The sequence below is a fragment of the Pseudorasbora parva genome, chromosome 1, assembly GCF_024679245.1.
Source record: "Pseudorasbora parva isolate DD20220531a chromosome 1, ASM2467924v1, whole genome shotgun sequence".
Lineage (NCBI taxonomy): Eukaryota > Metazoa > Chordata > Actinopteri > Cypriniformes > Gobionidae > Pseudorasbora > Pseudorasbora parva.
Genome location: NC_090172.1, coordinates 44,312,353 through 44,338,469, shown reverse-complemented (window position 1 = coordinate 44,338,469; position 26,117 = coordinate 44,312,353). Strand labels below are relative to the sequence as shown.

Here is a 26,117-nt window from a genome sequence, read left to right as displayed (position 1 = left end):
GTAATATAACCTCATCATATGCAGAGAGAAACTGCCACTCAGAATACACACATAATAATGGATGTAAAGACATCATAGAGGATTGTGAAGATATTTCACTGGAACTTGGTCTTCATTATAATCTATATCATAGTTCAATGTCAATTGTTATTTATTAAAGGGGGGGGGGGGGGGGTGAAACACTCAGTTTCAGTCAATCTCATGTCAATCTTGAGTACCTATAGAGTAGTATTGCATCCTTCATATCTCCGAAAAGTCTTTAGTTTTATTATATTTATAAAAGAAATATAGGCTGTACCGAGTCTTTCCGGAAAAAACCGAGCGCCTGGAGGCGTATCGTGTGGGCGGAGCTAAAGAATGACAAGCGCAAAGCGGTGACGTCCTCAAGCGTGGAGAAACTCATGGCTATCGATCAGATTCAGCTAATACAGATATGATCCAGAATCAGATTCGGAGGCTAAAATAAATTGAATAGGAGAAAAAGCAAAAGAAGGACGTCAGTCTCTGTGGTATATACTGTATTTAGTGGCCTGTCAACATTTGTGTGTCTTTACTCGCAGTTTATGAGGACATGATTCGGTTTATGGACTATTGTATGCAACTAAACCTTAGCAGTAGCAAGCAAAACGGTTTTGCACGTCAGACTAGTGTAATGTTATACATAGAACAGCAATGGAGTAACCGTTAGCGCATTTGAATGACGAAGCAAGCGATCGTGTCGTTTACTGATGTTTACTCACGCGACGATAGCCAACAGCACAGACATTTGAAGCAATTTTACTGTGAACCTTTATCGCTTTACCGCTCCGTCAAAAACACACTTCTTTGGTATGATTTGGTGAAGTCCTGTGACAGCAGTGACCGTGGAGGTCCGCGATGTTGTGAAGCTTCTCGTCATTTCTGCGTTCAAATCGGTTCAAATGCAGCGCTGCCTTCCTGGAATGCTGTGCTGAAGCGTTGAAGTCGCTCGACGTCACCCATAGGAATAAAGTGGAGCGTGGCGCGGACAATAACGACAGAAGTGTTCACGGACGAGTCCATCTGCAGCTGAGCGAGTGTTTATGGGCGTGCATTTGCTCTCTCGCTCTAGTCACGCGCGCGCGCACCCTACCGGGAGAAGAGCCCGTACGGCCCATACAAGGACCTTCCGCTCTGTTCACGTCAAGCCGACCCATACTCGAAAAAAACTCAGAAACTTGTGAGAAACCGGAAGGAGTATTTTTGACACAGAAATACTCCACCAAATGTCCAACATTAGTTTTTGAAACTTTGTCTATGTTTAGGATGGGAATCCAAGTCTTTAACAGTGTAAAAAACTCAGTATGCATTAAACAGCATTTCACCCCCCCCCCTTAATGTATTCAGCAAACAACTGTTTGAGCATTGTCATTTTTGCTACAATTTGTCATGTCAATAAAAAAAGTAGGCTACATAATTGACAACATGCTGGGGTTTATGTGGGATGCCGTGGTGTAAAGAACACCGCTACTGGACTCTAGAGCAGTGAAGACGTGTTCTCTGGAGTGATGAATCGCACTTCTGTCTGGCAATCCGATGGACGAGTCTGGGTTTGAAGGAGAATGGTACTTGCCTAGTTAAAGTTTGGTGGAGGGGGGGTTATGGTGTGTTGCTGTTTTTCAGGGGTTGGGCTTGGCCCCTTAGTTTCATTGAAAGGAACTCTTACGCCGCATTCACACGGGGCGTAGGCGTTAACGCTTCCCATTTACTTTGAATGGGTGACATCATCCGTTGCCGAACTGAATTGTGGGTTCCGTCGCGGCGCTTCACTCGCGTTGCAAGCGGCAGAAGTTGAAGAATTCTCAACTTTTCAAGCGCCAGCGCAGGCGTCATCCAATCAGATCGCCGTATGCAAATATCCTACAGCAGACGCTAGCCAATTGCGTTCATTACTGCTCCGTGAACCATCCAGACCATAGACCGTTGAAAATCCAGACGCAGCTCCTGGACCACTACGTGATATTCTTCCCGCTGTCGGCGCTTTTTCAGGATTTAATGTACTTAACAGCTTCGTGCACCTGTGCAGTGCGCTGACAACAACTACACGGGCAATCGCACTCGCACATACAACCAAAAAAGGCGCTTTTTTGTGTTGTGTTTTGGTCCAAGCGGCAAGTTAATGTGATTGGCTGTTGTCACTATGACGATCGCGTCAGCACCCAGCTTCAGCCACGCCCTCCGTCAAGCGTTAACGCCTACGCCCCGTGTGAATGCGGCGTTAATTCTTCAGCATACAATAATTCCAAAGTTATTTTGGAAATTTTAATGCTCCCAACTTTGTGGAAACAATCTGAGGATGGCCCGTTCCTGTTCCAACATGGCTGCACACCAGTGCACAAAACAAGGTCCGTAAAGACATGGATCAGCAAGTTTGGTGTGGAGGACCTTGACTGGCCTGCACAGAGTCCTAAACTCAACCCGACAGAACAATTTCCTCACAAATGCGCTTCTAGAAGAATGGTCAAAATTCCCATAAACACACTCCTAAAACTTGTGGAAAGCCTTCCCAGAAGAGTTAAAGCTGTTATAGCTGCAAAGGGTGGGTCAGCTCCATATTAAACCCTACGGATTAAGAATGGGATGCCATTAAAGTTCATGTGCATGTAAAGGCAGACTTCCCAGAACTTTTGGCAATATAGTGTATGTTCATGTTCATTTTAATGCTTGGTCCTGTTGCTTTTTAAAAAAAAAGTTTTAGTTAATTAATTTTCCTGTCTGTATATTCCTTTTAGGACATCACTCAATTCATCATCTTATGAAAACTGCTTAGTTTAGTTTGGGGACCGATTAAAACAGGAATTACAATGTCAGTTTTTGGAGGGGTTATTAGCACTTAAATTTAGAAGAAGTTAGTATGTAAATATGTAATTCCAGAATGAATAAACCATGGCAAAGACAACAAGAGAAAAAATGACAACTAATTTTCATCACAAGCTGTGGGATTTTTTTATTGTCATCAGCACGTTCAACACACTATTTGTCAATGTGTGACATGCGTCTTTAATAAAAGTAATTTAGGGGGTTAAACCTCTAAATACAAAAATCACAACATTAGATGAAAACTGTATTTCAAAGAAAACAATACTTTTGCATTTTTGTACAGGTGTATATACAAAACAAAGGCAAAATACCTCAAAACGAACAAATAGGAAGAAAGACTTTTTCTACAGACGTACTGGAAAACTAGTTGAAGAGTGCTTGTGAATTAAATCAAAAGAAGACCATTGGTTAATCTGTTAAAAAATTAAGAATGGAAAAATGTACAGAGGAAAAACCCAAAACTTCTAAACAAAAGTTTTTCTTCAGTACAAACTGTGATCCACTCAAATGATAGCATTACTCACAAATTAGCATATTATGGTGTATATATCATCATACAAAACATTTGGTCATTTGTCAGTGAAAATATGACAACCTTAAAAGGGACTGTGTTACTGTGATGTCTTAACATATACATAGAAAGATTAAGTACTCATGCCCCAAAACCAAAGCAAGAGAAAAATACAATACTGCCTTAGTGATGGACATTTAAAGGATAATTGGCAAATTAAAGAAAGAACATTCCAGGCCTCTGGACTAGCACACAGAGAACACCACACGTTACACGTCATAATAATAAACAGCTAGAATTCATACCAAACCTTGATAAGGTCAGAAATCAAAAAGCGTTTAATTGATGTAAGAAATTTAAGTGCCATAATACTTCTTCAACAGCCAACCAAAAACTTAGATAGAACCAGCACAAACTGGGATTGAGGACTGCTAAAAAGATATTCACAGAGAATACACAGGCCAAATCAGGTCTCTAAAGAAACAGGAAAGGGGATAAAGACATTGGGACATGGGAGAGGCCAAACCAAGCGAATTTCAAACCAAACAAAAACACAAAATAAGTTCTGCATTTAAAGCATTTGCATGCAATTTTCATATTCAAAACATGATTATGCCGTTATTATTGCTTTCTGCTCAGTATTGTTTTGGATAATTCTTCATTTACACACCAGACCCTGATGCTCGAAGAGAACAATTTCACAATATTTCACTGTGCTTATTACGCATTTTTTTTTTTCAAACGACTGTACTATACTTGCAGTTTCTGACTCTCCTCCTCAACTATAAAACAGTTTCCCTGAGCAGTCCCAAAATACCCTTTAATGAGGTCAGATATCGGATGGATTGTCTTTCACGGAACAGATACGAACAAGAACACTACAGGTAAAGCAGTGCCAGCCCTTACAAAAAAACATTAAACAGAGATGTTAGATCGAAACATCTTTACTAAGGTTATTGCTTGTCCTTGTATGTAGGCTGCGTGCTAAATGCATTCAATTTGGTTTAAATGCGTGTTTGTAGGGGCACAAAAGTGTTGACACAATTTTTACTTATAAAAAAACAAAAACAAGCCTGTGTACACAGCTGCAAATTAAAGAAAGAAACAAAGAAGTGACTATTTATTCTCTCCTCTTCCCTGATGAGCATTACTAGGTGCAAAAAATATCTCGACACATCTCAAAAAGGGTCAGTTAGGAACAACGCCAGCCACCTCCATCCCCACGACATTTAATACAAACTGCTAAATCCCCTGGAATGTCAACACATGCCCCTCGTCTGTCAATCATCTCTCTACTCAGCTCACTTTGACGGAAATCTAATTACAGAATCAATATGGCACAACAGGGTGTCACACCACACGCGAGCTGGCTTTAAAAGACAGAGATTTGACAAAACACAGACAAGTATTTCAGATCTCACAGATCTAAAATAACAGCATGTTCCTTCAGATTTTTTTCACAAATTGAATTGAAATCATTTATTGCTGGGAAAAACACAAAGTGCTACCTTTCGTTAGGTTCTATACATCATACATTGCATGATTTAACTAACCATATAACAAGTATATATGCACGTATTTGAGCTCATTGCCTCAGAATATGCCATTTGTTTGTGAAAGTTTCACTACGATAGTGATTCAGGTCTCAAAGTTTGAGTCCCATGTCATGCCTTGTCCACGGTCTTCTCCTGCGGCCGAGGCAGTGGTTTTGCCAAACGATGTCCCTGCTGAATGTCTGTATAGTGGAAGAGGTCAGTAAAGGGCAGTGCTGTGATTCTAGCACCAACATGGGCTGTTCATTGTGTCAACGGAGAAGACAGACAGGGATTTCAGCTCTAGACGTTCATTTCCTGTCTCTGTCTACCTCAGCCAAACACCTCATTACTCTCTATGGCCAGTAGAGGGCGCTGCTGAGGCAGATAAATGCAGTGGGCGTCTCCACTGAGATCCCATAGAGTCAGAACAGGAGGCTGAAAGATAAAGCTGTGGCATTGAGGAAGGCTCTGATGCACATTACAAAATATCGGCCATTTTTTCCCCCTCGCATCTATAGTCTCCTCTTCTTCAGACTGTCAGCCTTCTGGTGCACGGCCAATGGGGCAAGTTTAAAGTGTAGCTGGACTCTGAGAAGTGCTTTGTGAGAATGCAGTGTACATGAACTGAGGCTGAGGTGAGCTTAGAGTTCTTGTCCGCATGTTAGTATTATCTCTCTCTCGCTGTCTTTATTTTTCTGAATCTGTGCAGTATTAGGATAAGTCTCTATCAGGCTTCCTGAGGAAGAACCTGCTCAAATTCTGAGCCAAACAGCTCCTTATAGAGTGGAGGGAAGCGTGTTTGGACCGTTTCTGGGTAAAGAGCTTTGAATGCACTCAGTTTCTCCATGTGGCGACGGCATAACATCCGAACGGTGGACACTTTACAGACAAGCTAAAGGAAGGAGATCAAAAATACAGTGTTCATTATCGACCAGATAAGACTGCTCGTATGATAAATTTGACTTGGGTAGAAAAGTTAGGCACTCAAATACTTCAGTACGAATAAATAAATAAATAAATAAATAAATAAATAAATAAATAAATATATATATATATATATATATATATATATATATATATATATATACACACACACACACACTCACCTAAAAGATTACTAGGAACACCTATTACATTTTTCTTGAATGTAATTATCTAAACAACCAATCACATGGCAGATGCTTCAATGCATTTAGGGGTGTGGTCCTGGTCAAGACAATCTCCTGAACTCCAAACTGAATGTCAGAATAGGAAAGAAAGGTGATTTAAGTAATTTTGAGCATGGCATGGTTGTTGGTGCCAGACGGGCTGGTCTGAGTATTTCACAATCTGCTCAGTTACTGGGATTTTCACGCACAACCATTTCTAGGGTTTACAAAGAATGGTGTGAAAGGGAAAAACATCCAGTATGCGGCAATTCTGCGGGCAAAAATGCCTTGTTGATGCTAGAGGTCAGAGGAGAATGGGCCGACTGAATCAAGTTGATAGAAGAGCAACTTTGACTGAAATAACCACTCGTTACAACCGAGGTATGTAGCAAAGCATTTGTGAAGCCACAACACGCACAACCTTGAGGCGGATGGGCTACAAAAGCAGAAGACCCCACCAGGTACACTCATCTCCACTACAAATAGGAAATAGAGGCTACAATTTGCTTGAGCTCACCAAAATTGGACAAATGGAAAAATGTTGCCTGGTCTGATGAGTCTTGATTTCTGTTGAGATATTCAGATGGTAGAGTCATAATTTGGCGTAAACAGAATGAGAACATGAATCCATCATGCCTTGTTACCACTGTGCAGGCTGGTGGTGGTGGTGTAATGGTGTGGGGGATGTTTTCTTGGCACACTTTAGGCCCCTTAGTGCCAATTGGGCATCGTTTAAATGCCACGGCCAACCAGAGCATTGTTTCTGACCATTTCCATTCCTTTATGACCACCATGTACCCATCCTCTGATGGCTACTTACAGCAGGATAATGCACCATGTCACAAAGCTCAAATCATTTCAAATAGGTTTCTTGAACATGACAATGAGTTCACTGTACTAAAATGGCCCCACAGTCACCAGATCTCAACCCAATAGAGCATCTTTGGGATGTGGTGGAACGGGAGCTTCGTGCCCTGGATGTGCATCCCACAAATCTCCATCAACTGCAAGATGCTATCCTATCAATATGGGCCAACATTTCTAAAGAATGCTTTCAGCACCTTGTTGAATCAATGCCACGTAGAATTAAGGCAGTTCTGAAGGCGATAGAGGGTCAAACACAGTATTAGTATGGTGTTCCTAATAATCCTTTAGGTGAGTTGTGTGCATATATATATATATATATAACACTGATCTGATGAGTAAAAATAACTAGTATAGTAGTTATTACAAATGTAACTGCATTCCTACGTGTATGTACCTTTGTGAGAATTCCCTCATCCCTCTGGTTCTTCTGTAGGAGGTTCTGCAAGGCAGTCTTGATCTTCTGCTGGAGTTTCTCCACTCTGGTCTTCTCCTGCAGCCAGGAGCGATCTACACAAACAAAAAGAGTTCAGCCCATACACGGACTCAGCAGGGTTGAGCAAAAAAATCAAAATCAAAGAAATTCAACACAAGTAATGTTCTGGGAAATTAAGTGTTCTTCCACCCTGGTCTGCAAAAGTTAATTTTATTTTAAAAGTTAAAATTACGTAAAATGTATTAAATATGATGAAATATACACTACCTTTTAAAATACTTGGGGTCTACATTACAGTACTTACTTATAGTAGTACTTATACTATTAGAATTTTAAAGAACTTTTTCCTTTTTTTAAATAAATGTTAAAATGTACTTTATTCCTGCGATCACATAGCTGAATTTTCAGCATCATCACTCCAGTCTTCAGTGTCACATGATCCATAAGAAATCATTCTAATATGCTGATTTAGATCTAAAAAATGACGTACTATTATCAATGCTAAAAAAAGCTTAATATTTTTGTGGAAACTGAATGATTTTAAGGTTCTTTGATGAATAGAAAATTCAAAACAACAATTGTTGTTGTTGTTGTTACAAAACCTACCTAAAAACTTTTAAATTCAAATTCCAATACTGAATGAATTTTGCTACTTCATTAGGCTTTATGTCTAATGTCACATGAACAAACAGGAAAACAGTGAGACAGTCTGTGACTCAGACACTCTGAGACAGTGTTAAGGGTAGTATGACCTGACACCGATAGCTATGGACTTTTATCAGCTAACCTAGCAAGTTCTATTTTGTTGTTCCCGTTTTATATTTATTTATATATATATATATATATATATATATATATATATATATATATATATATATATATATATATATATATATATATATATATATATATATATATATATATATAAAAACCTTTTAGATATCAATCTGCATTATGCTCATCTTTGCTCGCTCCTTTGAAGGTATCTTGAGTAAAATGGTTCTATATAATTAAAGCACACACAAGGCCTGAACCGGAAATGATGTAACCTGATTAACAGAGTATGGAAGTTTGTTGTGTATAACCCCATTCAAATTCAGGAGATGCACTGAGATTTTCAAATTTAACTACTGAAGGTGCACAACTCTGGTATTCAGAGAATGCAGAATTAATGCCTCTGCATAACTGATGCAATCCCAACTCCCATTAATGAATCTCTCTGACATTGTCTTGATTTTTCTTCCCTCACCTGCAGACATCAGCACGTATGCTGAAAACAGGCCAATCGCATCTTCACAAAGCTGCAGAGAGTTCAGGCTCTTAGCAAACTCGAACACAGAGCTGATAAGATCATCACAGCCTAGAAAAGCATAAAACAGTGGTTAATGCGTCACATTTCCATTTGCTATTCCCTTTTGCTTTAAAAAAAGAAAACAAAACCTAGTTCTTAATGCGCACCCAGAGCTTTGAAGACCTCTGGCCCCGCATATTTGCTGTCAAAATAGACAGTGTTGTTCTGGGAGTTATATGCCCGACACATCCTCACAAACACAACTTCTAAAGAACCTGGGAAACAGAAAAACACGCTCATTATTTAGTGGTTCTGCCACAGTTTGTCACTACATTGATGTACTGTTGCTGGTTATGAGAACTAGGATATGTTTAGGTTTATCTGAGGTGTACCTGCTTTGAGCAGCACAATCTGATCGTTCTGACAGAGCTCCATGAATCCATCAATGCGCTTGGCAAACTCAACCACATACTGCACAGCTTCAGTGACTTTAACCGCACACAGCTGCCACATGTCCTCCTGAGACTAGATAGTGCAGAGAGAGGGTCTGTTAGTACGCACACCTGATTATTCCCCTTCCACCATCATTTATTAGACATTTTTTATGGCCGCTCAATCTAACATTAAACTAGATAAGTGTGTACTATTACATATTTTGTGTGGAATGCGGATGCTAAAGTAGAACCGCACTCACAATATGCATTTTTAACTTAAATGATTAGTTGAATAAATATTATAAATGTGCGAGTAGTCGACTAATGGCTTGAATGACTACCAGTCGACTAGACAAATCTTTGGCAGCCCTATAAAATCAAGTGGTGGTCATTAAATAGATATGAGAAATGAAAACGATTTGTCTTGGCTGACAACTTGTGATAAGATCACCCGAGATGTTAATACCAGGTGTGCACAGAGCCAAACAGACATAACCAAACACCTTCTTTTGGTACGTGTCCAGGTCAGTCTGTAAGACTGTCTGCCAGTTGCTGGGCTGTAGCTCTTCTCGAAGATACTGGCACGTCTCCAGGTGAGACTTGCAGATGTTCTCTGACAGATGTTCTGTGTTAGAAAAACACACAAATAGAGTCAAACAGCTGGAGCTGACACACATTCCTGAGTTTGAGAAATGTACATCAGACATATTTGAAGATGAATATCATTGCCGCATTATGTTTTCTAAAACAAATTCATTAAGACTAATTTCAGTAAAAGGGAACTCTTTTACTGGTCTGTGTTAACGAAGCACTTCTTACTAATGACATGTTAAATGGGCCATGGAGGAGAGTTCACAGACCCCTGCTGTTTTAAACCCCACAGCTGTCAATCATGCTCGTAATGGCAGCGTCCTTTGTAATTATTTAGGGCGGCAATGTAATTGAATTTGATATTTCCTTTCTTTCCGATTATGTGCCAAACGATGCCAACATAACTAATAGCTAATCTATGTTAAAAATAGCAAAACATTCTTTGATGATATATATGATGTATTCAATTCAAGCACCCAAAATAAGAAATTATATAATAAATAAAAGTAAGAAATCTTTTCTTAATGTTTATAATATATTTTTGATTAGTATTTTATAATTGTTACCTAGATCACTGTCATGAGGTGAAGAGTCTCCATTGCTATAGCAACAATATTGATCTAGGCCAGAGTCTGAGCTAAGGTCGCACACAGGTTCTAGTTTAATGCCATCCATGTCTAGACCTGACTGGTCAGGAGAAGGCTGAATGTCCAGGTAAAATCCACCAATTGCTGAATCTGCCTTTCCCTCCTCTGGGGTCTGACCATTCACGTATCCACTGATGTCATCTGGGAGCTCTGTGACGCCATTGGTGGACAGGGCATATGAGGGTGTGAGTGGCTCTGCCTCTCCTGGAGGTTGAGGTTCCCGCCCCTTCTCGGTTTCATCACCCACTTTCTCCTCCTGCTGCTGTTGGCGGTGTTTCTGAACTTCTGCGAAAAGACTGTCCCTCTGCTTCTTAGACATGCGCCCGAACTTCACAGCTGTGAGAGACCAAACACAAGCAAGTTGAAATCGTCGTTTCATCACTACTGACATTATCATCACATATTTTAAAGCATCGGTAACACTTTACAATTAGGTCCCTTTTTAATATTGACAATATTTGAATATTGTATTAGTAAACGTTGGAATTAACATCAATTAAGATGGTCACACATTAGATTAGGGTCCAATTCTCAATATTAACTACAAAGTTTGCCCCAAATAATTACTGCTTAATAATAGTTTAGTAAGGAAGTTATGTATTGAGTAGGATTAAGGGATGTAGAATATGCTCATGCACAATAAGGCATTAATATACTCTTTATAAGTACTAATAAACAGCCAATATCCTAGTAATATGCATGCTTATAAGCAACTAGCTAATAGTAAGAATTGTACCCTAAACTAAAGTGTTACCAGTAAATGCTTAAGCATAATAAAAAAAAAGCAAATGCTTTTTCCATAGTTAGTTTATATTAAATGATGCCAACAAATAGAACCGTATTGTAAAGTGGCCAAAATCAGTAAAAGGAGCTACTCATGCCTTAACGGGACAGTTCACCAAAAATGAAAACTGTCATAAATTACTCACAGTCCCTCATGTCGTTCCAAAACCGTGAGACCTTCAATAATCTTCAGAACATAAATTCAACAATAATTTTTTTAATGAAATCTGAGAGCTCTCTGACCCCACACAGACTGCAACACAACGACCACTTTCAAGGCCCAGATAGGTAGCAAAGAGATCGTTAAAATAGTCCATGACTACAGAGTTGTGCTGGGTGGTATATTAGTTTATACCGAACACGGGTGTTTAGTTTTGTTATGATATGAATTTTGATTATACCACAATGCCGGTATATGTCGCTTAAAAAACATTTGGAACGCTACGTAGTGTGACACTGAGAGGGGTCTCTTTTCACTGTTGCACTGTAGTGAGGATACTGCTGAGATTGCATTACAGCCTATGATTAGAGTGAAGAATTCAAACAACATGCAAGAGAGCGGTTTCTGTGCGGAGCGTCGCGATGAGATTAACAAAGCTCACCACATGGATCATATACCACATCAGATACAGACCAGAGCAAGCACGTTTACATTTTTTATGGAAATATTTCATATACTCTACTAGTGCTCTAAACATGAACCAGCAGTATGTCTCTGCACTCATTTCATCACGTCTTCTTCAGAAGAAATATATGTGCAAACAAGGACACCGATACAGCCGTACTAATCACGCGATGACATGATGGATTATTCTGCTACACAGAAAACAATGATGTGAGTTAATAAATAGACTGACAATTCAAAGAAGAATGGGCAAAAAAGTAACTGCTTTATTCTTTTTGTGTTAAACTTATGCGTGTCATTTGTTCAGAGACTGTAGTCCTCTTAAATGTATTGAAAATATTATTATTATTAAACGTTCTTCTGCATTTCTCCCTCGTTTTGGCAGTTTCTTATATATGAAAATAATATATAAAATGCTCAAGGTGCCCTTTGTGAGGGGCCCTTTAGTGATCTGTGTTTTATTGTTGTCTCCCCAATATGCTTTGCAAACCTGTATTAACTCCTGTGTGGAATTTTTCTACAATATTCACTCATCATGACAGTAAAATGGGGCATTCTAGTCAATCTACTGCAGTATTTCCTCTCTCAATCAGTAGAAAATGTGGTTAATACCGTCATGCATGGGGGAAAAAAATACTGTCATACCGTGAAACCGGTATAATTAAGAAAAATACATTTTTGGTCATACCGCCCAGCACTACTACAGAGTTTATTGACTTTATTCAGCAATCTCTTCTCTTTCGTGTCACTCTGCTATGCATGCATGCGGTGCTCAGTCAATAGTGAGTCACCATTCTGCATGTGAACAGCCCAACAACGTGAATAGCGTAAGAGAGTGACAGGTAAGACAAGAAAAAAAAAGTATTCTCGTCGCTTCATAACATAAAGGTCAGACCACAGTAGTCACGTGGACTATTTAATCTGTCTTTACTCTTTACTACCTTTCTGGACCTTGAAGTGGTCGTTGTGTTGCAGTTTATGTGGGGTCAGAAAGCTATCGGAATATATCAAAAATATATTTTAACTTGTGTTCCGAAGATGAACGAAGGACTTTAGGGTTTGAAACAACATGAGGGTGAGCAATTAATGACAGAAATATAACTTTTTGGGTGAACTAGCTAAACCCTTTAAAGCACTGCAGGTGTAAATTTTTAAATTGAATTACAAAATATTCGAATAAATGCAAATGTTTTAGCATATGCCACTGCTTAACATCAACATTTATGGTAAGTTTCTCTATGGATAAAATTTATGGGATTTTTACCTAAAACCCCTACTGTCATACTCTACACATCTAGGAAGATTTATATACACCAGTAGGCAGCCACATGCACATCACTCAGAATACTGGGAGTTGAGAGCCTACCATCTCTTGACATGCCCACTGCTAAGCATTTCTGCAGGCGACAGTGCTGGCAGCGGTTTCTGCTGGTACGGTCTATCAGACAGCTCTTCTGCCGAGGACATGAATATGACACAGTGCCCTGCTGACTCCTCCTGAAGAAACCCTGGGAGAAAGAGATAGAAAACACAACAATAGGTCACCTCCAGCATCAATTTTTGATGTTTGCAGCACGATTCAGATTGATTTATGATCTATTTAAATCAGCGAGGTAACCAAATACATGTCTATACAGATTACTGTAGACCTAACATTCATTTCGCATATTCCCATCCACATAATGGACTTCTAAAGGAATATGCAGTGGTGCGTTATGCGAGCTACAAATGAACTCGGATGCATGAAGAATGCATAAAGTGTAAATGCATCTAGAGCACTCGGGTGTGCGCATGCACCTTATGTGGTGGTTCGCGGCACACTCACATGAAAGTATAAACAAGGCTTTGACAAAGCATTCTTGTGTGTGTATAAATGGGAAAAAATGGGGCCATTTTAATTAAAACATGAATGAAAGTGAAGAATCTGGGACAGAAATATTCTAATATTTGTAACTGAAATATTTGTAATTGAAATCACCAAGGCTGCATTTATTTGATTACAAATGCATTAAAAAAAGAATTGTGTGATATTACAATTTAAAATAACTGCTTTATATTTGAATATATTTAAAATGTATTTTATTCCTGTGATGGTAACGCTGAATTTTCAGCATCATTACTCCAGGCTTCAGTGTCACATGATCCTACAGAAATCATTCTAATGTGCTGATCCGGTGCTCAAGAAACATTATTATCAATGTGAAAAGCAGCTGCGCTGTTTAATATATGAGGAAACCATGGATTATTTGATGAATAGAAAGTTAAAAAGAACACCATTTATTTGAAATAGAAATCTTTTGCACTATTATACATGTATTATATGTATAATGTATTATAAAAAAAACTTACTGGCCCAAAACTTCTGAAAGTGTATAATATAAATAAAGATTATGATTTAAAGAAAATGATTGACTGAGATGTTTCTTTTTTTGGTCGTCTTACCTTGCATCCCTCACAGGTGATAACACCATAATGGATCCCTGATGATTTATCTCCACAGATTTTACAGGGAATACTCTCAATCTGAGCTATAAAAAGACAAAAAAGACACCGGTTCAACCAAGTGGCATGAGTGTGGGCTTTTTAGCCTATACAACCGAAAATGGGCAGTATGGTTGGGAAACTTGTAACATATTCTTTGACTACATATGAAGCATTACCAATCTCAAATCAATAGGACACATTAATTTAACACTGTTTCAAAAAGCATATTTGTTTTTTTCTCTTGAAAAAAAAAGGGTTCTTATTCATTTAAACTGATCAGCTGAGACCATAATCACATCAAGACTAATTCCATAGCTCCTGACCTTTGAGTTAGCTAATGCAGAAAGAACAAGGCCCTAGGTTTGTTGTGCAGTGCGTAACCTCAGGCTTTAGCTAGCAGAACAACGGTGAAAACACCCCATCCCAACATAAAACACTCCATTTATTCAAGCGGAAAAAAATGGCTATGACTATTGAAACCACCCACGGGGACTAAGTACAATCTGCTCTCCTAACATCCAACATTCATTTGGTTAACTACAGTATGACAATGCCATCCTCCCTCAAGCCATGAGCTTGCTTCATGACAGCGCTGTGGTGCATTTCAGTAAATATCAAAGTCACAATGCGCTCCTAGTTGGAGATGGTGTCTGTGTGCTCTGGATTGTGTGTCGTAGTCGTGCATGAGCCCCTCAGCGGCTCGACTGCGGTTGGTTGTGGAAGAGAAGGCAGAGATGGTGTGCAAGGCTGTTGAGAGGAGTGCTGGGGGAATAGAGCAGGAGGAGAAATCCATTTAGAGAAGAGCGATGCAGTCGTTCCGGCAGCCCTGAGGCGCATACAGTACAGGATGAAAAAGTAAAATGCATCTCATCACCAGAGTGCTCTCTTCCTTTCTCTTTTGGTCACATATGCTCAGACTAGTATGTTTTTTTTCTTCTTCAGCTGTGGACTCTATTTGCAAAGGCATCAGAGCAGTTTGAGAATGACTATTTTCTCATGATTACAGAAAGGGCTAATCCCCTTTGGTTCTGCATGCCGTATTCATTAAGGGCATCCTCACTCTCTCTCTCATTAGATATGTAAAACCAATCGGCAGTAATTAGTTACTCCAAAGCACAAGACGCTAATCTGGTCTGAATTATGGATTAATACATCAAAGGCACATTCTCCCAGAGCAGCCGCTGAAGTCTTGCAGCAGTAGGTACCGCTGTTCGGCTCTGATGCAAGGGCACGGCTTACAGAGCTGCTATTTCAGACTTCAGAAAAGGAACGTTCTTGAAGGCAAATACAGATGAGGATTGTGAATGCATGAACTCTGCACAACAATACAAGGGTGTGTGTAAAGAGATTTGATTGTTGTTCTTAGTAGCGGATCGATATATCACCTAGGCTGAATAATTGTAATAATTAATAAAATTGTGTAGAATAAGTGTTTTTGTGTATGTGTGTTTGTATACACACACACACACACACACACACACACACACACACACACACACACACACACACACACACACACACACACACACACACTTTCTTGCAATCTTTACTAAATTACACAAATATGCGTGCATGTGTACACACTTTATACATATATTCACACACACACACACATATACACACACATTAGAAATATAGAATATAATAAATTATATAAGATCTATATATGACATTTATATTTTGAAAAAATATTATATAGACTTTATATATAGCCTACAGTTCATGCATTATTATTTGTATATTTTCTTTAATAAAATGATCGTTTATATATGTATACACACACAATCATTATAATTTTATTAAAAATATTTAATGTATTAAAATGTAATTTTTTTATTTATCTTTTTTTTACAAAATTTTAAATGTATGTGCATTAATTTCATACACATTATATATACACACACATGCATTATAAATGTTGTATTGTATACATTATTTAATAAAAAAAAAAAAAAATTATATATATATATATATATATATATATATATATATATATATATATATATATATATATATATATATATATATATATATCTATATATATATATAAAAAAAAATATATACAAATAAAATCCTTAGCCTGACAAGCCAGACCCACATCAAGATGTTTGGTCTGGAAACTGACCATTGACAGGGCTCAATCCGAGGGGCAGGATAAATGGTTGTCTTTCAAACTCCCTCTGCACAGATTAAACTTTCGACGTATCCGGTCGGCAAAACTCCGAACACATCTTCCCTTTTTGAGAATGACTTCAGTGCCGTTCTTTTATCAGAGAAAAGCTTTACTCCAAGTCTTCCAGAGTCGCGGTCAAAGCTGATTCGAAAGACCGCCGTTTGCCAGTGTCTGTGTTTACTAGTAGCACGCACGCGCAACTCGGCCGTCATTACGTTAGCCCCGCCCACCGACTCTATACACGATGTGATTGGCCCGACAAGAGTTTGGCGTTTACAGCTCAGAGGTGTATTGAGAGTTGCTAGACGACACTCGCGGCAAATTAGATTTGCTGCCGCTAGGGTGCATCTAGGTTTCTAGGCTATACTCACACACACTCACCTAAAGAATTATTAGGAACACCATACTAATACTGTGTTTGACCCTCTATCGCCTTCAGAACTGCCTTAATTCTACGTGGCATTGATTCAACAAGGTGCTGAAAGCATTCTTTAGAAATGTTCGCCCATATTGATAGGATAGCATCTTGCAGTTGATGGAGATTTGTGGGATCCACATCCAGGGCATGAAGCTCCCGTTCCACCACATCCCAAAGATGCTCTATTGGGTTGAGGTCTGGTGACTGTGGGTGCCATTTTAGTACAGTGAACTCATTGTCATGTTCAAGAAACCAATTTGAAATTATTCGAGCTTTGTGACATGGTGCATTATCCTGCTGGAAGTAGCCATCAGAGGATGGGTACATGGTGGTCATAAAGGAATGGACATGGAAACATCACCACACCATTACACCACAACCAAGACCTCCAGCATCAACAAGGCATTTTCGCCCACAGAATTGCCGCATACTGGATGTTTTTCCCTTTCACACCATTCTTTGTAAACCCTGGGTTTCTTTGTAAACCCTGTAAACCCAAAAAAATGGTTGTGCGTGAAAATCCCAGTAACTGAGCAGATTGTGAAATACTCAGACCGACCCGTCTGGCACCAACAACCATGCCACGCTCAAAATTACTTAAATCACCTTTGTTTCCCATTCTGACATTCAGTTTGGAGTTCAGGAGATTGTCTTGACCAGGAAAACACCTCTAAATGCATTGAAGCAACTGCTATGTAATTGGTTGATTAGATAATTTCATTATGGAGACATTGAACAGGTAATCCTTTAGGAGTGTGTGTATGTATGTATGTATGTATGTATGTATGTATGTATGTGTGTGTGTGTGTGTATGTATGTATGCATGTGTGTGTGTATGTATGTATGCATGTGTGTGTGTGTGTGTATGTTTGTATGTGTATGTGTGTGTGTGTATGTGTGTGTGTGTGTGTATGTATGTATGCATGTGTGTGTGTATGTATGTATGCATGTGTGTGTGTGTGTGTATGTTTGTATGTGTATGTGTGTGTGTGTGTGTGTGTGTGTGTGTGTGTGTGTGTGTGTGTGTGTATGTATGTATGCATGCATGTGTATATATATATATATATATATATATATATATATATATATATATATATATATATATATATATATATATATATATATGCATATGTATGTATATATATATTACATACATACATACACACACACACATACATACATACACACACACACGTTTGTTTTTGTGAAATGTGGGGACATTCCATAGGCGTAATGGCGTTATACCGTACAACTCGTATTTTCCATCCCCCTTCACTGCCCCTACTCAACATTCTGCATTTTTACTTTTTAAAAAAACTCATTCTGTATAATTTATTCGCCTGAAAAGTGGGGATAATGGGAAAAGACGTAATGTCCTCATATTTCACCCTCTCCATGTAATACCTATGTCATACCCATGTTATTATACACATTTGATCCTAAAATTTCACAAAAACAAGCACACACGCACGCATGCACATTATTTAATATTATCTTTAATAAAATGTTAAATATGTGGATTGGTCATCACCCTACAAGTTGCATATAATATAGCACATCTGTGTTAACATTAGTAAACTGAAAAAAACATACCAGTCCACCACTACACGTTTTATCTCTTCTGAATAATTTTTATAAACAAGCATCTAGTAAAAACCAACCAAAATTTTACAAGCGTGTACCATTATCCACAAACGCAGACTTTCGAACAACAAAACTCTTATTTCTGTTTGCAAGTGTCGCTTCCTCCTCATGAGATGTTGTGGTTTAACATGTTTGGTTTCTCTCCCGGTGTGAAAGTGCTGATGTGCTGTCTAAGTAGGAAACATAAAACACAACACCCAACCAAAGTTAAAGCCTGCAGATATACACACACAGACATACACATGCGTTCCCTCCCCCTTCCCTCCCACCCTTTGGGCCTTCTGTAATCTGTTGACAACACTGACTCACATCGGGTTGAGATAAACACTCCATCATAACAAAGGAGAAAAGAACATTCTGGCACATGAATTAGTCTTAAACTGAACCATCATCAAACTGAAATGGTTTTTGCAAAAACCTGGACATCGACATTTTCTTATTAGCCCAATGCACAATCAATCATTATTGTCATTATCTGTAATTAAACACTTATAAATGAACAAATGATCTGCTCCAAGAACAAACTGAATGGGGACCAAGCCCTTTAAATTCGACACAATTAACATTCATGGTTAGCCTTAATCTGACAGTAAATGAAGCCACTGTGTTCCACGTGTAAGTGAGTTTCGGTTCTGGCATGTCAGTCTCAGGGTGAAGCGCTTTAATCTCATTTAACCTCTGTTCTGGATGTCAGCAGGTCAGGCAAACACAAAAATCTCTAGCTTTTTCTTAGACAAAAAAGATCAGCGATACCCAAACATTTTAGTTTGATCTGAAAACAGCGTAGGAGGACACATTTGAAGTGCTGAAATGATCTCTAATCTCTTTGAAAGAGAAACAGCGCAGGCTCACACAGATGTTCCACTGCCCTATACCTTATCACTAATAGATAATGACAGCTGCCAGCAAGACTTTGCATTGCCTGTGTATGCGAGTATATGCGCGGTGATTCAGAGTGGGGGTGGGGGGATTAAGTAAGACTCAGCCGTTGGTGGAATAAACAGCCATGCGTTCCTATGGCAGTCCACCCCTGCCTGCCATAAATAGGTCAGTGGAACAACATTCCCCAATCATTCAGCATGGCAACATTCCCATGCCGTGCCAAACAGCCAACATGGCCGCCTATGTATGAGCTGTCAGAAAGACGCCATCGTATCGCATCACATCACACCACACACTTGCTGACTTATTAACCAATGCTCACTGCAGTTTCAGATGGACTTGGATGTTCCCTCAAACAAACACACATAATGCATGTTACAAATTACAAAAAAGCTAATAGTCACTTTGCAATTCAAAATCGAAGAAAGCATGTAAATGAACATGCAAAACAGCACAAGACAGTCCATGAGACGTTTTGGAAGCAAAACAGCCACATTATACATGCAAGAAGAGGTATCAGAGACATTTATCATGCACTTTCTCAAGTGCATGCATTTCAATGGATTTTCCCAACTTGTAAGTCCTCTCCTACCTTTCATGGCTGTGATCATTAAGTACATCCTGAGGCTCTGTGGCCATGCAGAGGACCGTCAAACAGCCTTGCCTCAAGAGCATGTGCAGGTTTGGACACAAGCGTTGTGCTGCTGACTGTAGCGCTGCTGTGCCTCCCTCTGCCTCTCGTCTCTACCGCATGAGAATCCATGTGACCATGACATAAGGACTAAAACCCTTTCTTCCCGCCCCCTCAACCTTTGAGTGACAGCTGTGTCACCCAATGGCTGATTAGTGAGCAAGTTTTTAGTTGACTGTGGTTTAAAGGGTTGGTGTTGGCTCACCTTGCAATGTTCTGCAACATGTTTCAATGAAACTATACTGTATGCAGGAAGTTGTCTGCAGTTAATGCTCCATTATGAGAGCAAACTGAAACATATTGCCTACCTCCATGAGAGGCATCGCCGTTATCACACCATCTGTAATTATTTTGTTTTTGCTGATATGTCATCACTATTATTACTTAGCACATTATACATTAAATGATCTAGATGGTTTGAGTGGACTTTTCACCCTGGAAGTACTGTGTTGCACTTTTTTAAATTGAACTTACTGCAAGAAATAAAAAAAATGCATGTATGTTTAATGCAAAAACTGTGTTGAATGTAAGAATATACAGTACTGTTAAAAAGTTTTGGGTCAGTAAGAGTTATTTTTTTATATATTTTATTCAGCAATGATGTATTAAATTGATCAAAATTCAAGAAATGTATAATCTCACACAAGATTTCTATTTTAAATAAATGCTGTTCTTTAGAAATTTCTATTCATCAAAAAATCCTGAAAAAAATGTAATCATGGTTTCCACAAAAACATTAAGCAGCACAATTGTCGTCAACATTGATAATAAGAAATATTTCTTTAGCAACAAATCAGCATATTAGAATGATTTTCTGAAGGATCATGTTACACTGAAGACGAGTAATAAGGCTTAACATTCAGCTTTATATTATTATTAATATTTTATTATATATTAACATAGAAAACAGTTATTTAAAATGGTAATACAATTTCACATTAGTACACATTCACATTAGATTAGTTGAGTATAAGAGACTACTTTCAAAAACATGAAAGACTCTTACTGACCTCTGAACAGTAGTGTATATATGTTAGAAATGTTTGATAGCATTTTGTTCCAAATAAAAAGGTTAATTTTATTTCATGTTCAAAATTAAGATAATGTATTACGGAAAAAAACTATAATGATAAATTGTGTTTTAAGTATAAATGTATTTGAATTTAATCTGTACGTTCATATTTCATATTCATAAAAATAGCTTAGAATTTTGACAAGATTAAATTTTATATACATGAATTATTAATAAACAAATTATGATAAATATTAAATAGGTATTCATTTAATAAATGTATTTGCATTTTATTTGTATATTCCATATATAGTAAAGCCATCAGCAGCACAGCAGGGATTTTAAATTGCATGTGTTTGCCTACAGGATAACTGGCTTATTTGAAATTCTACCCATATGTGTGTGTGGGGTACAAACACATGCGCATGTAGCCATACACAGGTCTGGCTGAATCTAAGGAGAACGGGGCCATCTGAATGCTAATGATCTGGCCTGGACCCAACACAACACACTGCACCCTCTCCAATCTACTATCACCAAAAGGTCTGCTCAAAGAAGCCACACGGCTAACTGAACCAAGTATCGCGCAAAACCATCTCTGCAGTTGTGAAAATCACTGTTACGCAACACAGAAGCTGTAGGTAAGAACCTGCTGGCTAACCTTATCAGGTAAACATGTTTTAAAGATGCAGGCTACGTGACCTTAAAGCAACAGTTCAGCCAAAAAGAAAATTCTATCAACATTTGCTCAGACTTCAAACCAATATGCATTTCTTTTGCGGAACACAAAGCTATTTAATGCTTGTTTTTTCTAATTATTTATTCATTCATTCATTTCAGTTTAGTTTAGTTCAATCACATCGCAGACCAGTTTGAGAACCACTGCTTTAAGCATGAGGCTCTAAATCATGTTCCTTCTAGAAACATCTTCCATATGCTGTCCAACTGAGGACTGGATAGTTGAAATAGAGATGCTGGAGCTGCTTCTGCAGGTCTCATGTTTCACACGGGCATGACAGCAGCGTGAGGATGGGGTTCTGTTGTGAGACATTCACTCTCACAGAGAAATTCATCCCTCTGCAATCCTGAACACAAGCTCTCATTGGGCTGGGTTTAACTTCAGCAGGACAGACATGCTAATACATGCTCCCAGCTGCTGCTTGTTTGCTTGGTGTCTCCAACACAAAAATCAAGACACATATGCACACGTACAAACAAAATGTGCAAACACCCACAGTGACTCTCTCACACTAGGTTCTCTTATTTAAAGGAACACTACGGCTTTTTGGGACTTATTCACTATATCCCCCAGAGTTGGATGAGTCCATACATACCAGTCTCATCTCCGTACGTGCGACAACCCTGTCTGACGTACCCACCGCTAGCCTAGCTTAGCACAAAGAATGGAGGTAAACGGCTCCATCTAGCGACAAAATAACGCCAACATTTTCCTATTTACATCGTATACTAAGACAGACAGAATTTTCTAGACAGATATGGCTAAGAACTATACTCTCATCCCTGTGTAATAACCAGGGAACCTTACTGCCATACTATTGCTTCAGTGGTCACAATGATATTACGCAGCGCCTGAAAATAGTCCCCAGCACACTCTCTGTGCAAGCAGGTTGACACGGTTATGTTAACGGAAGTTAGCCTATTTTAAGGAGCTGCATAATATCATTGTGCCCATAGACATATGATGGCACCTCTGCATCTATGGTACAGCAGCAAAGTTCCCTGATTATTACACAAGAATGAGAGTATAGTTCTTAGCCATATCGGTCTAGAAAATCGCAACTTTTTATTTTCTGTCCACAATGTAACTATATATTGTGTCTTAGTACACAATGTAACTATACACATCACAACATGTAAATAGGAAAATGTTGGCATTATTTTGTCACTTACTGAACAGTAGGCTAGCTGGAGCTGTTTATCTCCAGTCTCTGTGCTAAGCTAGCGGTGGGTGCGTCGGACAGAATTATGGCACGCAAAGAGATGAGAATGGTGTGTATGGACTTATCTAACTTGGATTCAGTGAATAAGCTAAAGTCCCAAAAAGTCAGCGTGTTCCATTAAAGGGTTAGTTCACCCAAAAATGAAATTCATGTCATTAATGACTCACCCTAATGCCGTTCCACACCCGTGAGACCTCCGTGCATCTTCAGAACACAGTTTAAGATTTAGTCCGACAGTGTATCTAAGTGTAGGCACACTATACTGTCCACGTCCAGAAAGGGAATAAAAACATCATCAAAGAAGTCCATATGTGACATCAATTTGGTTAATTAGAATCTCTTGAAGCATCGAAAATACATTTTGGTCCAAAAATAGCAAAAACTACGACTTTATTTAGCATTGTCTTTTCTTCCGCATTTGTTTTCAACCCTCAAATAAAGATTCAAACGGTCATGATTCAATGTATTGATTCATGATTCGGATCGCCAATGTCACGTGATTTCAGCAGTTTGACACGCGATCCATATCATGAATCAATCCGCTGATTCACAACCGTTTGAATCTTTAATTGTATACAGTATAGTGTGCCTACACTTGGATATGCTCTTGGACTAAATATTAAATATCTTAAACTGTGTTCCAAAGATGAACGGAGGTCTTACGGAACAACATTAGGGTGAGTCATTAATGACATAAATTTCATTTTTGGGTGAACTAACCTTTTAAGAATGTAAATGCAAAATGCAACTAAGCTCTGGCATTGTACAGCACATAAACACATTCTAGTTTGAATGTTTTTCACACTGTTCTTAAAGCTACACTGTGTGATATTTTCCCCCATCTAGCGGTGAAAAGGTATATGACCATCCAGTGAATATTAATTTCTGTTCGTCTCAATTCTGATTTCGTTTGAACTCCTACGGTGGCCGATTTAATCTTGGACTAAATCGGCCACCGTAGGAGTTCAAACGAAATTCGACACGGTGCCATCGTGTCTTAAAACGCGAAAGGCGAAGCTTGAATTTATGGGTGTCCCTCTTTGGCTAATGTACTTTCAAGATGGAGGGGCAACATGGTGACCGGGATTCGAACCCCTCACCCATATGTATTTTCAATGGCATATTATAAACTTAAGAGAATACTTTATTACTTGAAAGAAGTAATATGCATTACTGAGCACATATATTTTTGAAAGAACTAAGTGTTTTTAGCTAAGAATAAACTAAAAAAGTTACACAGTGTAGCTTTAAGTAAAACATTGCTTCCAGTATTTTCAAGTACACAAGGGACATCTCAGCCAGTAAAGGGGATTTCAAATCATTCAGTGCACAAACAGGAAGTCTCTGTTGGTAAACCACAGAAGCAGCCCACTAGTGTGCAATTATTTTCTTGAGCAGCTCCTCTCACCTTGACCAACATTTTTCTGCCATGCAGGCAAAACTCTTCAACATGAAACAATATATAAGAAATGACTCTCTTCTGTTTCCATTAACATGTGTATATAGTTTAGTAAGAGTATGTAGAGCACATCAATTAACAAAAACGAGAATAACTGGATTATTTAGAGTGGTATGCACAAACAAAATTTTTCAGTGTATGTTATAGATTTATAAAAATATTGGTAACACTTTAGTATGGGGAACACACATTTACTATTAACTACAACTTTTACCTCAATAAACTCCTAATTTACTGCTTATTAATAGTTGGTAAGGTATTTTTTGTAGCATTTAAGTTTAGGTATTGGGTAGGATTAAGGGATGTAGAATAAGGTCATGCAGAGTAAGTCATTAACATGTGCTTTATAAGTACTAATAAATAGCCAATATCCCAGTATTATGCATGCTAATAAGCAACTAGTTAAAAGTTAATAACTGAACCTTAAAATAAAGTGTGTTACCAAAATATTAATAACATTAATATAGGGTTTACTTTTTACATAATGTTTTATAATGTAATTTAATATAAAAATATAAAATATGAAAATAATGAAATAAATTGGAATTCATGGGAATATTATAATAAATTATAATTTATGATAAATTGTATTGTATATAATATATGCATATATGCAGATACACACGTGTTTGATTGTGTGCGTTGCGCAAGAGAGAGAGAGATTGTAGATGTACAGTAAACATGTTGTGGGGTGCGAGGAGGTGAGAAAGATCAGTTACACCACTGACTAACTGATGAACACAACTTTAAGATGCAACTACAAACATATCTCCCACCGATCTTATAGGAGGTGCAACAATTACTTGTTAGGAAATAAAACCTTAATGAAAAGTGATGGGTGTTGGTGGGAGAGCACTTTTTAAAATCAGCATTTATTATCACCGTCATCTGATCTGTGTTTTCTTGAAGATCAAAGCATATGTTGTCACTTTCTCACAATAACCCAAACAAATCTGACCAAAGAAGAACTGGATGTCAAAGTGGGTGTCTAAATTCTCATTTTCTTGAATTTTCTAGAAGTTTGTTGTAGTCTCCTCTCTTAATTTACTTTTTAACAGCTTCCCAGAGCATTTTGTCTAACATGTAAATGAAATATGTTACAGAAACATCTGTGGCGGCAGGAATATACACTTGCATGAAAACTATACTTACACGTGTGTGTTTTCTTTGCAGAGGACACGTCTGAAAAAGACAAGAAATAAAATGAATATTAAACAGGGCATGTACTATAGTTTATGCAGCCTTAACTGCAAAGCACCATGGTTGAAACAATATATAAAACTTTTTTTTTCTTCAGAAAGGACTCTTAAAACAGCATTTTATTTTGTGATAAAGTATATGATGGATCAATGCTTGGTGTGAGTGAACGGTTTTGTTTTTCGCATTTACTTGCACCTAATGTGCCTATATTTTTTTTTATAAAGTTTTAATTTGTTGTAAATTGGTTCTGTTGTAGGCTATTTTCTCTATTTTGCACTGTAAAATTCAATTTTGTGCGACTTTTTACACCTCTGCTTCATGAGAATTTTTTTTATTCAATTTGATTTAGATACCAAAATAATTTAGCCTTAAAAAGCTATGGGTTTTTTCCTGATGGATGCTAATATCTAGAGAGCATGGGTGACTAGTCACCAGCCAATAATCTCAAAATGGCAAACATTAGTGAATTAATAGACCATGTCATGTATAT

General features: G+C 38.1%; 1 protein-coding gene across 2 annotated transcripts in view; it reads right to left on the bottom strand.

Moving 5' to 3' along the window:
- Positions 1 to 4,719: 4,719 nt before the first annotated feature.
- Positions 4,720 to 26,117, bottom strand: part of rorab (RAR-related orphan receptor A, paralog b) — a 62,312-nt gene continuing 40,914 nt past the window's right edge. Inside the window, exons 2-11 of one of the 2 annotated variants that reach the window (XM_067442382.1) lie at positions 25,580 to 25,609; positions 14,146 to 14,231; positions 13,070 to 13,211; positions 10,215 to 10,631; positions 9,561 to 9,682; positions 9,016 to 9,148; positions 8,791 to 8,898; positions 8,582 to 8,692; positions 7,294 to 7,406; positions 4,720 to 5,776 (exon numbers count right to left, since the gene is read on the bottom strand). In XM_067442382.1, coding sequence (XP_067298483.1) covers positions 5,612 to 5,776; positions 7,294 to 7,406; positions 8,582 to 8,692; positions 8,791 to 8,898; positions 9,016 to 9,148; positions 9,561 to 9,682; positions 10,215 to 10,631; positions 13,070 to 13,211; positions 14,146 to 14,231; positions 25,580 to 25,609 — 1,427 coding nt within the window. In that variant the 3' untranslated portion in view covers positions 4,720 to 5,611. Of the gene's footprint in view, positions 5,777 to 7,293; positions 7,407 to 8,581; positions 8,693 to 8,790; positions 8,899 to 9,015; positions 9,149 to 9,560; positions 9,683 to 10,214; positions 10,632 to 13,069; positions 13,212 to 14,145; positions 14,232 to 19,896; positions 20,050 to 25,579; positions 25,610 to 26,117 lie in introns of those variants that run through there. The other variant, XM_067442388.1, reaches the window with a different exon arrangement.